Source organism: Eretmochelys imbricata, chromosome 5 (assembly GCF_965152235.1).
Source record: "Eretmochelys imbricata isolate rEreImb1 chromosome 5, rEreImb1.hap1, whole genome shotgun sequence".
In the NCBI taxonomy this organism is placed as follows: domain Eukaryota; kingdom Metazoa; phylum Chordata; order Testudines; family Cheloniidae; genus Eretmochelys; species Eretmochelys imbricata.
Window position 1 is genome coordinate 47,904,594 of NC_135576.1, and position 13,888 is coordinate 47,918,481.

The 13,888-nt window shown below is 38.2% G+C and overlaps 1 protein-coding gene across 7 annotated transcripts in view; it reads left to right on the plus strand.

Annotated features, from left to right (window-relative positions):
* The window catches only part of CERT1 (ceramide transporter 1), a 166,251-nt gene that overhangs the window by 104,473 nt on the left and 47,890 nt on the right, over positions 1 to 13,888 (plus strand). For all 7 annotated transcript variants that reach the window (XM_077817042.1, XM_077817045.1, XM_077817040.1 and 4 more), the window contains exons 5-7: positions 610 to 748; positions 3,185 to 3,268; positions 9,284 to 9,441. In XM_077817042.1, coding sequence (XP_077673168.1) covers positions 610 to 748; positions 3,185 to 3,268; positions 9,284 to 9,441 — 381 coding nt within the window. The remainder of the gene's footprint in view (positions 1 to 609; positions 749 to 3,184; positions 3,269 to 9,283; positions 9,442 to 13,888) is intronic.

Genomic DNA, 13,888 nt, shown 5'->3' on the forward strand with positions numbered 1-13,888 from the left:
CAGCATTTGAAAGTAAGAACCTGTTTTACCCAAGGTATAGGAGGCAATAATCTCTCAATTTGGGACTCCGCAAGGTAGAGTGAACAAAAATATTAGAAAATATACTACCGGGAATGGAGGTTGTTCATAACTCTGAAATAGTCGTAGCTCTGAGCAAAACATTATGGTTCTTCTTTCAAAAGTTTACAACTAACCATTGACTTACTACAGCTTGGAAACTTTACTATGCAGATGAAAAATGCCGTTTTCCCTTTATTTTTTTAATAGTTTACATTTAACAGTGCTGTACCGTATTTGCTCTTTCTTTCCGTTTCTGCTGCTGCCTGATTGCATACTTCTGATTCCAAATGAGATGTGTAGTTGACTGGTCCGTTCATAACTGAGGTTCTACTGTAAGTGCATTAGGTCTAACACCTATGACACAATAACATGGTGCTATAAAATGCAGTAATTACTTTTAACATTTATGGAATGTTATTGGAAGTGTTTATAGGTAGCAGTGAGTGCTTGAAATACAACTCTTACACTATTTTTATTTTGTATATTTATTACTATATTTTTCCATTATAAACTGTAGTGTTACTTGAGGCTTTTCTTCCATATTTCCAGAAAGGTCATAGCTTGCGTGAGAAGCTTGCTGAAATGGAAACCTTCAGAGATATCCTCTGTAGACAGGTTGATACTTTACAGAAATATTTTGATGCCTGTGCAGATGCAGTCTCCAAGGATGAACTTCAGAGGGATAAAGGTAAATAAACTGAATAAAATTACTTACTGTATTGTCCTCACTACAGAAAGCTATCATGTTGTGGAATCCAGTTTCAAAATAGTGGCATCCATAACAATTAAAATAGTGCAGACAGGATCAAACACTATCTAGGTATTTTAATGTATTGTTCACCATAGTGTGTAGTCAGCCAGACCAAATTATATGATGAGAGCATTGTTAACAATGTCTTTTTTTAAAGGGTGGATTTTGACCTCGCTGCCCATAACCCCACAGCTTTTAAACATATCTTGAACTGGTAGCTTTCAACATCACTGAAGTGTTAAGATATCATCTGAGCCTGTAGCGTTGAACTGTTGGTAGTTCACTTTAAAAGGATTAGCTTAAACCCACAAAAGATGGCAGTCACGTTTATATTTGATATTGCATCCTTCACCTTTGTTGTGACAAATTGAAATGATACTTGGAATAATGGATTATTTCTCAAATCTGAGCTGCCATTCTTAGTTGGTTGGTTTAACTAAGGCAATTTGTCTTAAACCCATAAAGGCCAAGAAGTTAACAAATCACTCAAAAGAAACTACCTTCTCACTTCAGCATTCGGAAGGTTCACAAAGTATGGTAGCAGGTTTCAGAGTGGTAGCCATGTTAGTCTGTATCAGCAAAAACAATGAGGGGTCCTTGTGGCACCATAGAGACTGACAAATTTATCTGGGCATAAGCTTTCATGGGCTAGAACTCACTTCATCAGATGCATGGAGGCTTTTCTCATTAAATTTCCAGAAAGTGTGTTTGTGTAATTTTAGTTTAAATTTGAAATGAGAGCCTTCTTGTGGCAGAAATTCTGCTGAAAAGTGATAACATTTGTAAAATCAGCAATATTGAAATTCCAGTATATATTTTGAGTTTCATGCTTTAATATTAGCTTTTTGTCAGAGACAAACTGTTTGCTGTATTAAATAAAATGTGATAATGTTTGTGTGGTTAAAATTCTTGGTCAAAATTCAGTAGTAAAGCAATGGTGAGGTTCTGTCCGATGAGGAGAGGGCGTGGTCAAAGTTGCTCCCATAGTAGAGACTTCTGAGATCTATTGACTCAGGCTCCAGTTCAGCAAAACACACCCAGAGGGCACGTCGAGCACAATTAAGGATGCTCTGATATCCCAAATAAGCAAAGCATTTTAGCACATGCACTTAAGCACATGCTTAAGTGCCCTGCTTAATTGGGGTTTCAGTACATCCTTGATTGTGCTAGGAGTGCCCTCTTCTGAAACGCCCTCTAGTTTTATGGCGGTGCTGACTGTCTTCAGTCCCTAGCAAAGTGGGGCAAGGTTGTGGACAGTGTGTACGTGTGTAACCCTCCATTTAGCAGACTTTCTGCTGATGGGGACTCCAGCAAGATCTGTCTGGCTGGTGAGTCTTGCCCACATGCTCAGGATTTAGCTGATTGCCATATTTGGGGTCGGGAAGGAATTTTCCTCCAGGGCAGATTGGCAAAAGCCCTGGGGGTTTTTCGCCTTCCTCTGCAGCGTGGGGCATGGATCACTTCCTGGAGGATTCTCTGCGCCTTGAAGTCTTTAAACCGTGATTTGAGGACTTCAGTAGCTCACACATAGGTCAGGGGTTTGTTACAGGATTTGGTGGGTGAGATTCTGTGGCCTGCATTGTACAGGAGGTCAGACTAAATGATTATAATGGTCCCTTCTGACCTTAGTCTGAGTCTATGCTGGACCTTGGAACAATTCTAGTACCTTGTTGCTTATTTAGTACAGTAGAATCTCAGAGTTACAAATACCTGAGGAATGAAGGTTGTTCATAACGCTGAACAAAACGTTATGGTGGTTCTTTTAAAAGTTTGCAAGTGAACATTGACTTAAGACAGCTTTGAGACTTTACTATGCAGAAGAAACATGTTGCTTTTAATATCTTAATTTAAATGAAACAAGCACAAACAGTTGCCTTGCCAAATCTTTTTTTAAAACTTTTCCTTTATAGTTTTAGTAATTTATGTTTAACTCAGTACTGTGCTGTATAGTATTTGGGTTTATTTGTTTTGGGGTTTTTTGTTTTTGTCTCTGCTGCCTGATTGTGTACTTCTGATTCCAAAAGAGATGAGTGGTTGGCCAGTCAGTTCGTAACTCTGGTGTTCATAACTCTGAGGCTCTATTGTAATAGAGAAAGAAGGAAAACAATTCAGTACTTTACACTGGACTCCAATATTACAGTTCTGTCACTGTTAAGCAAATTATGGCCCCAGGCAACAAGAGTCTAAACGTTTCCTATGCAAAATTAAAGTAACTTTAGAAGTATTTATTAATACTTGGAAATATGGAAATACTGGTCAAGCATTCAAATGCTACAGTAATACTTTCCTGCTCAATAAGAATTTGAAAAGAACCCTTTTCTGTCATGTGCTTCTTAGTTGGACATGCAAATAATCTCTCTCTCTCAAATTTAGTGGTTGAAGATGATGAAGATGATTTTCCTACAATGCGTTCTGATGCAGATTTCTTGCATAATAGTAATGGCAATAAGGAAAAATGTAAGTACTTCTAAATTTGCATTAACTCAAGTTTTCTCCAGATATAGGTTATTCCAATTATTCCTATCTTATAGAAAGTATAGTGACAAGCCTGGTATATAAATCTAGAACAGTGGTTCTCAATCTGTGGGCCACTTGCGGCCCAGTTGCTGCAGATGATGCGACATCCTCAGAGCCATACAAGTAGTATACATATTGTGTTGATGTGGCCCACGATGGTAAATAGGTTGAGAACCACTGATGTAGATAGTTATAATGTGTTGATTTGCAAAGCAAACAAAACAGCTTAATGATGTGTATAGGAATGGTAGCTGTTCATACCTCACTGATTAAACCATTTTAAATCTATAACTTCACTAGTCAATTACAGTGTCAAGGCTCTCTAAGTCACATTTCAGTATTCTGCTAACATTCACCAACTACTTTTGTGATTGTCACTTTGGAATATTGAATACTAAAGGCTGCACGTAAATGTTAATGTTGTGAGCCTGGCAGCTTCAAATTTCCTGTTGTGCCTAACTCCAGGTCTACACTGTGAACTCTTGCTGGCAATACGATGTTGGTTGGAGTATGATCAGGTGTGATTTATGACTGAAATAGCTGTGCCAGCAAAACCCCTAATGTGGATGCAGCTTAGGGGAAAACTGTGCTTTTGCCAGTATAGCTTATTTCACTTGGGAGGAGGGAGGGAGTGGGGGAGACCACTGGAATAAGCTATGTCAGACAGAGTGCAGTTTGCCCATATAAGATGCATTCATACTAGGAGTGATATGCTGGTAGAATAATGAAGGTAGAATTTTGATCGTAGATGCCCTTTATTTTAATATTCTGTTATGAGACTATAAAGCTGTATGAAGTTGTGCTTGGAAGCTCATGTATAGTGGCAAATATGTTTATTATCTGAAATAATTGTCACTGAACACTATCTATTTATTAAAAGGTCGATTGATTGAATACAATAATCTAATCAAGGAGGTGTGCTAGGATTTAACTATTCTGTTTTTACTAAAGAAAGTAGTTTTCTTTCCATCTCACTTCTATCAGTAGAAACTGTCATCATGGAATTAACATTCATCAGCTGCATTGTTAGGCCCTGCCTGCACTTTCGTGTTTGCTAGTGTCCGTATTCAGGGAGAATTATTCGGACAACACCCACACCCCAAGTGAAGACACAGCTTATACAAGCAAGAGTTCTTTTGCTATTATAGTTTAAAACTGTTCCCCAAATAGAATAATCTGCCTTTATGCTAGGGCTTTTACCGACATAGCCATATTGGTAAGGGTTTGCTTCTCCCCATCCACATTCAAAACTGACAGTTATGCTGGCAAAACTTTTAAGTGTAAATAGACTAAGCCTACTATCCCCCTCATCCTATACAGAAAACCCTTGCTGTTGAGGCCGATGAGAGATATATTTAGGGTGGATCCCACAATATTGGAAAAAGCCTTTTCCAATGTCACTTGAATGCAGAGGAGTCATTCGCAATGGGACAAGTGGGGCAGTTACACGCTTTACCACCCGTTTTGTCCCCCCTGACTTTTGGGAGGTCTGTATGCTCCATTGTCTTCCTTTTTTGTCCTCCCTTTCTCCAACTTTGCAGGATATAATATAACATATATGTTATATATGTTGATGCAACTTTGCCTCCACAGAATTTTTCTGATATGGTTCCATTGCTTGCAAGCTGATGTTTTTTACATGAAAGTATAAGCTGTAATGTTAGCTATTAAAACTAAACTCGGGGAGATACAAACTCTAACTAATTTCACTGCGTAATATGTTTTAAAAGGATGAGGTGGAATTGTCAGTAATTCTGTTTCTTTGTATCTGCATTTCAGGGAGATATTTGCTATATAAACTAGATTGTGATGTATGGGACAGCCCATTATGAAATCCACCCCACATTTTGTTTGTGTTTTAATGTGTGCATCTGGTCATCATGGGACTGAAAAATGTAGAAATTATTGTCTCTGTATTTCTCGTTTTTTATGTTGATATCACTTGAAAATCATGTTCCTTTATAAAAGTTTGCCAAAATAGCCAATTTTAACTCTTCAAGAACAGTTGTAATCGATAAATCTCAAAGTGTAATTGTAAGTGGGGAATCACTGACCAGTTGTGTTTCTAGTGGAGTCCCACAGAGATCGGTTCTTGACCTTACGTTATTTAACATTTTTATCAAAGACCTGGGAAAAAATAAAATAATCACTGATAAAGTTTGCAGATGGCACAAAAATTGAGGGAGTAATAAATAATGAACAGGACAGAGCAATGATAAAGAGCAATCTGGATCGCTTGTTAAGCTGGGCACAATCTTAACAATGTGTTTTAATATGGCTAAATGTAAGTGTCTACATCTAGGAACAAAGAATGTAAGCCATAATTAGGTATCCTAGGAAGTAGTGATTCTGGAAAAGATTTGGGGGGTGGAGGTCGATAATCAGCTGAACGTGAGCTCTCAGTGTGACACTCTGGCGAAAGGACTTAATGCGATCCTTAGGTACATAAACGGGGGAAACTTGAGTAGGAGTAGAGAGGTTATTTTACCCCTTTATTTAGCACTGGTGTGACCGCTGCTGGAATAGTGTGTCCAGTTCTGGCATCCACAGTTCGAAAGGATGTTGATAAATTGGAGAGTATTCCGAGAAGATCCATGAGAGTGATTAAAAAATTAGAAAACATGGCTCTTGGTAAACTCAGATCTTAATCTGTTTAGCTTAACAAAGAGAAGGTTAACGGGTGACTTGATTATAGTCTGTAACTACATGGGGAACAAATATTTAATAGTGGGCTCTATCCTCTAACAGAGAAAGGTATAACATGATACAATGGCTAGAAGTCAAAGCTAGACAAATTCGGACTGGAAATAAGGCATACGTTTTTTAAGTGCTGTAATTAGCCTTCAGGACAATTTACCAATGGTCTTAGTGGTTTATCCATCGCTAGCATTTTTTTAAATCAAGATTGAGTTTTTCTAAAAGATATGGTCTAGGAATTATTTGGGGGAAGTTCTGTCTCCTGTGTTATACAGGAGCTCAGACTGAATTATCACAGTGGTCCCTTCTGGCCTTGGAAGGTATGAATCTATAAAATTACATGTAGTATATTATTGGTACCTGATATATTGGCTGTAGTTTAGGTCACAAAGCAGTTACTGCTATAACCCTTTGCTTTTGTATGCTCGTAACTTTCAAGATGGTCACCTTGTGTGGCTGAAATTTTCCATGCTTGGACACTGCCCAAAGATGAGGTAGTCTGAGTGAAAATTATTCATCTGCATCTTAATGGCAAGTGGGGAGAGTACTTTTTCCCATTGTGTATTTAAAAACAAAAATGATGGGCTTTATTAGTGTATCGTATTGACACCTAGAGGCCTTAACAGAGATTAGGGCCTCTTTGTGATAGGTGGTGCACAGACTCATAAGAGACTATCCCTGCTCTGAAGAGCTTATTTAATTAGATAGGTAAAGGGTGGGAAAGAGGAAGTATTATCCCCTTTTAACAGATTGGGAGCTATAGCACAGAAAGATTAAGTGACTTGCCTAGGGGCACACAAGGGGTCTGTGGAAGAACCATGAAAGTAACCCAGAGTTCCTGAGTCTCAGTCCCATGCCTTAACCACAATTTCTCTAATCACAATTTTTAATGGGGCTCCAGTAAAACAGCTGAAGATTGAAAATTAAGATGGATGTGGTCCTTATTGTGGACTAGTACCTTCATTTGATATTAGGGACAGTATTAAAATATGAAATGGAAAAATCCATTTTTGAGCAAGTTAATATCTAAGAGTCTAATGAGGCCTCCACCCTCTGTCTGATATTACTACAAACATTTTCCCTTCCTGACCTAATCAGGCATCTTTGGCAGAGACAAGCAGTTGGAATAGTTTTCATCAGGGAGACTGCAAGTGCTAATTAAAAACAGACTCAATCTCTTCCCACCGCTGTTCAGACCTTGACATAAAGAGCAGGAGAAGTTGTAGATTATCATGATTTTGGGTCTTTGCAGAATTTGCTGCATTCCTATTATGATTTTATATTGTTGATATGGCCTAAAAATCAGGAAGTCCATAATAGTCAGACTCAGTTTTTCTAGGAAACAAGGCAGTAGGGCCTCCTCCCTTAATCCGTCTTTTTCAATACTTCTATCAATCTCTGAATTCATTTCTAAATTGCTATTGATTTCCAATGCTTTCAGTGAACCCAATGCACCATTTCCTTGCTTCCTCACACAACTCTTACAGTCTTGACCTCCTTTACATTCTTTCACCAGTATTCTCCATCGGTGGCGGAAGAGAATGAGGGAGGTTCTGGCTTTTGCTCAGAGCTTATCTACACCATATGGTAAAGTGCCCTAGGGTGTTTTGATTTCTAAAGTGCATAAAAGTGGTGTGCATTAACTTGTCCATGTAGACCCTGCTGGTGTGCACGAAATGTTCCCTAGTGCACTTTAATTGTAACAGCACTATGTTATAGTGCACTAGGGAACATTTAGTGTGCTTTAACATAATACTGTTACGTTAAAGCACACTAGGGAACATTTAGTACGCACCTGCCGGGTTTACAAAAGTCAATTAGTGCACAATACATTTGTGGGCTTTAGAAATCACAACCCCATAGCGTGCATTACCCCACCGTGTAGACAAAGCCTCACTGTCCCTGTGGAACAATATTTTCTCCTTCCACAACTTTCTTTTCCTGTCTCTCCTACAAATTAAATGATATTTCTCTATATTATTCAACATGGAGTATGTTTTGTTATCTGTATGAGAATACAATTTATTTTCACATCACAATGTGTGTAGATTAGGGTATTTGAAGCCTTTGATTTATACTTAATGATTGGAAGACTTGAAGCGATATATAATCCTTAACCCTCCCTTCAGAAAGCTTTTTCATGTTGTTAAAGGAGGGAATCCTAAGTATCTCTAGAGCATTAGACCACGCATTGAGACCATGTGACACCCTCCTTCCATTCTCCCTGACTGTAGGTGTTTGCAGTCTTTTACCATTAGAGAACAGCAATTACATCTAGATAATTTTTTATTTTTTACTTGAACAGCTTACTCAGATGAAACCATTAGCTCAGTCTGCCAGACAAATACATGTTACATAGGTTTATACAAACATTCTATTTTAAAAATTCATAAAATCTAACTTAAATGCAAAGTAATTAATATTGTGACAAACTGACAAAGACCAGAAGATGAATGAAGACAGTTGGTCTTTAGCTTGTTCAATTATGAGTTACTTTCTTATCTAACTATATTAAGAGGGGAGTTGCTTGTGCTTTCTAGTATTTTGTGACATTACATGTGCTGTATTTGATGCACTATTTTGTCACCCTTTGTATGAGCTTGTGTTATAAGTACTTTTTTTTGTCACATTTTTAAGTGATTTGTTTAAATAGCCTTAGCAACAGATGGTTTGGCTGGCAGCATGAAGTATTTGAAACTACAGAACCCACTGTACTTAAGGAGAATTCAACACACTTGCTATAATGGTTACCTTTTAAAGATCATGTATTTTACTTTATTATTACTATTTTTAAAAAACTCAAATCATCTATTTAAAGCTACTTTAATATTCCATTTTGGGTATGATTACATTTTAAAATTGTTGCTTTTTCAATACATTATCAGTTAAATTTTAAGGTTGTTCTGTTTTAATTAGACCCCACTTCAAGCTGTCAAAATGCTATTGTTAAAAAGTATTACCACTCCCTCCACCCACATGATTTGCTGAGTAACATAGCATAGCGAGTAGACTTGGGGAAATACACTACAGTAAGATGAAGCTGAAGGAATGCGTTCCTGCCTTTGAACCTCTTTCCTGCTCCTACGGTTAGCTGGGAATTATTGGTCGCCTTTATTTTAATTTTTTTAAATGAACTTCACACTAGTTAGCTAGAAGCCTCTTTAGACAGCTGGCTGTAATCTAGGGTTTGTTGTACCCACCTTAGTGACTCAAATGAATACTGTATCAGAGAGAATGAATCTTATCTATTTGTTTCAGTATTTCCACATGTAACACCCAAAGGAATTAATGGAATAGACTTTAAAGGGGAAGCTATAACTTTCAAGGCAACTACTGCTGGAATCCTAGCTACACTTTCTCATTGTATTGAACTCATGGTAAAACGTGAGGAGAGCTGGCAAAAAAGACTGGATAAGGTAAGAGATTTCCCTTCTATTTTGCTACTACAGTAGATCAAGTTGCTGTCTTTTAACCCGAAACTTCAATTGTGATGAGGATGTTAACTTGTATTCCTATTCCATGAAGTTATATAGAAACTAAGCAAATGCCAAAGGTTCATCCTTGTTGTGCAGATCATATAGCATGTCATCCATCCTGTGCTAGTTTTCTATCCACACCTTGTTCCACAGACTATTCCTAAATTTAATTGTTTTTAAATGTAGAGGTGAGCTAGCAGGTCTCCATAACAATAGGCATATTTCGTGCAACTTCCTAAGAGAAAGACCAGTAGCTTTTCTTTATAAAGTTCTCTACAAATCTATAGTACTATGTTAATTGTAATGATAAAGGATGGTGGCAATACTGGGACATAACTATTTTGTGGGGTGCTCTTTTACTACTTTAAAATATTGTCTAAATATATGGTGTAATTAATACACCTGTTGAAAACAAAGTAATTTCTAAATGCTAATGAATCAAATCTTACAGTAATTAGGGAAGCAACTTTAAAGAGAAAAACAGCACCACCTACTCTGGAGCTAATCGCTAATGTCAGTAGTGGTTCATGTTGAATCTGTTCAATGACCATGAATACCGCTAAAGTCTAGAAGGAACAGGGATAATCTCTTCTCCCTTCAGATGAGGTTGCTGGAAGTGTCCATTACTACCACTTAATGTGTTGATTCCCAGGGCCCAGCCTTCACTGTGATTGGCCTGCCACATGTGCTGTCCTCTAGTCATTTGCCACCTCTTGTTTGAATTTAGTATGTTACCATACTGTGCATCATGTGGTATCTCAGGTCTTACTTCAGTTTGTATAGCATGCTGACATATTAAATTCATATACAAGAGGACCCCAAACAGGAGTCCTAGGATCTTCTGGGAAATTTCTTTGTAGGCCAGTCCAAGCTTGGTATAGAATATCTATTTTAAAATATTTAAAAGTTTTTTCTAGAGCATAGCTTTACAAATGACATTTTGTGAAAGAGTGGATTTTGTTTAGCGTGGATATAATGTCCAACTTGTGTGCATATTTTAACACTGATGCAACTTTTGTGAAGATATTTTGCTGTTGCTCCTGGCAAAAAGCAGTGTCAACATGTAGTTTATTAGCTTAGTTAGGGCCTCTGATTAGTTAAGTGTCATGTTGGTAATCCTTACAAACTGCTGTGATTAACTTCAATCTCTTTCCCCATCCCTCTGCCTTACATGAACTTGAAATGTTTCATACTGAAAGCAATTAAAATGTAATTAACCTATGTGTGAATGGAAAATAGCTTTTTAATTAATTTGGTTGGATTTGGCCTCTAAGTTTAATATATAGGCTACAAAAACTGAATTTCATTTTATTAAAGTTGAATTAGATAAGGAAAAGAAAAGGGAGTAAGCAAGGAAATAAATATCTACATAATCTCCAGCATCTAATCTTTTGTCTGCCCCATGCTAAACCCTTGTGTTGATGCCTTAGTTCTTCAAGTGTCCTCTGCATGTTAATTCCTGAGGCTATGGGTAGATTGCTGCAGCTGAATGGTGGAATCTACTGTTATCAGTGCCTGTTACAATGTTGAAGCACTCAGGCTTCCCCTTCTGCTGCTCCTCCCAGCAGTTGAGCATGTTCTGGGGCAGGGCTTTAAAAGGGGGTGCAGCAGCGGTTGCAGCCTCCATTCTTTCCAGCCGCTGACTCAAATGGACATGAACCTTCTTTGGATTTCCTCGATCTGTAGAGTTTTAGATACGAGCCTTGTTCCTTTTGTATATACAATTAGTTAGTGTCAACATGGGCATTGATGGCAGATCTTAAAGATAGACATACAGACACAAGAGATGCACATCACACCCCATGGTCTTTCCTGCATTGGATGCCTACACTCAGAGTTGAAGTTTGAAGTTTTTAAGAGAGGACCATTCTCCTTATATGGGACCTTTACCCCACATGCCAGAAAAGAGGCAGAATAGATTCCAAGCCCTCTTACTACAAGAAGCATTATCTATTAAATCTTATGGATCAGAAATTTCTTAAGCTTCTTGTGGGGGGCGAGAATAGAGGCCTTAATTGGAATGAGGCATTTCCAGTTCCAGAAAGACGGTGTTGAAATTGTCATCCTCTGCTCTGAGCTTTGGTTCTAAGATAACTGAGCTCTTGTTAGCTAAACCTTTGGACCCAGTTCCAAGAAAGGTACAGTTTGACTGAAACAGGTTGCTTTTTTGTTTGAAACTATGCTTGAGGTGCCTATGGATCTGGGACCCTGGTTCTGAGGAAAAAGAAGGCCAAGACTAAACACCTTTTGGTGCCTCTGAAGATTTCCCATTGAGGTGAGTCATTCACCTCAGATTATGGACTTGTGGATCCAAGCCATTTATAGATCCAAACATTAAGGGCTCTATATCATGAGAACGTTCCCATGCAATGGGTCCAAGAAGACAGTTGGATCAGAGTATCTCATCATTTCCAGTTCCATCTAGTGTTACTGCACAAGTACACTCAGAACCATGTCCCTTGGATCCTTTCAATTCCTCACCAATATTGGGGAACTGTACAAGGACTCTGCTCAGCTCCTTCCATCAGATAAGTGACAGAGAGGAGACATTTTATCACATGGATCTGCAGACATTTTACCATCACCAAAGACCCCTGTTGGATGGTCTGAGAAGAAATTGTTTCCTTTGTCTTTGTAGCAGAACCTTACTTCAGTTGTATCTCCTATAATTTCTCTGTCAGTCTAGGATGGGTTCTGCATTCAGAAGAGCTGGATCAGTCTGTCTGTCCAGAAACTGAGTCATTACCTTTACCTTCTAAGAAACATTTTTCTGAGGTAGACTATCACAAATGTCCTTATCATCCTGATTACGACATGATACCAGACTAGAACAGTTGTCAGGATTGGCAGATGCCATCCTGGATGCCATCGTTATGCTGGCTGACTCCAGAGTTTCCCTATCAATCCTTTTTAAGATCTACATCTTGATTTTCATGTCCAGGTAGTGGTGCCCCTACAGATCTGAAAAACTTGGATCCTAGACAGTGGGATCCTTAAGTGAAAGATAAGTCACTCACTGTTGTTCCTGATACACTATACATAGAAGAGGAGGAGGGAGATTCACCTCGTCAAATGAACATTCAGCATCATGAACAGGAGTTAGCTGGGGACTCCTCTCCTAATGAAAATGTTGGTGTCCTTTCAGCTTCATCTCCTTCTGAAGATGCTACTCAATTTCAGGAACTAGTCAACAGAATGGTTACTATTTTAAACATACCATCTGTGGCGGCAGAGGAAGCTCCCCATCCTGTCCCTGATATCCTTGATACTACATCTTCTAACAAGGTATATTCTTGCCCCATCTTGGAAGGTCTCTGGCAACCAGGGATATCAGTATGGAATAATCTATCAACCTCTCAACCACTATCTTTATTAAAAAAAACAACAACAAAAAAACACCTCTGCATTGTTGCAGCCAGAACAAATGAGATCAAGATCAGAATATTTACTTGTACTTTTAATGACAGAGAAGGGAAAAGACTAGATTCTTTGGGAAGAAAACTTTTTTTCTTCCACTTCTCTGATCATGAGGATCACTAACTATTAAGCTATCATGGCTAGGTACCAATTTCATCATTTGGACATAATTGCACTTTTCTTTTAAGAATATTTCTGAAATGCATCAAAGATTAGTCAGTGCCCCTGTCAAAGGACAGAATGTGGCTAAGTACATCTGAGGGAGTTCTTTGAAGTCTCAGATGCAGTTTCAAGATCAGCAGCCACTGCCATAACTCTTTGCAGACACACATGGTTATGTTCTTCCTTTCTTCCCTTTGAAACAAAATAAATTCAGGATCTTCCATTTGTGGGAAATGGTCTCTTCAGTTCTGAAATGGACAAAGTCTTGAAGAAAACAGAAGATGAGATCAGCGGCTAGGACTTCGGGTCTTTTGCAGTCCTTTAAAATGAGAAATCTTGCACCTGCCTTAGATATCAGACAATGCTATCTACCTTTCTTTGTTGTCTTCGAATTATACTCTGAAAATTTCACTATCTACAGCAGCATTCTACTGCTTCTCAACCACAATATGTTGAAAGTGATCCTCCAAATCAGGGTGAGACCAAAGAATTCTTCCACTTCTCTGCATGATGCTAGACCTCAAGTTTTACATCAAGATTGAGAGCTGCAAATCAGTCTTGATCCTCCTTTCCCTTTTGGGGACCATCTATCTCATTTTTATATGTTGCAAAATATTACCACAGAGGGGTTTTGAACATCATAAAAAAAGGTTATACCATTTAGTTTGAGGATGCCCCCTCCTTTTCTTGATTCCCTCTCTTAAGAAGCTATTAAGAACAGAAATTCACTCTTTTACTAAAAGAAGCAATAGAGGAGGTCTTAGTAAATCTCAAATGTTGGCTTCTTAGAATCATAGAATATCAGGGT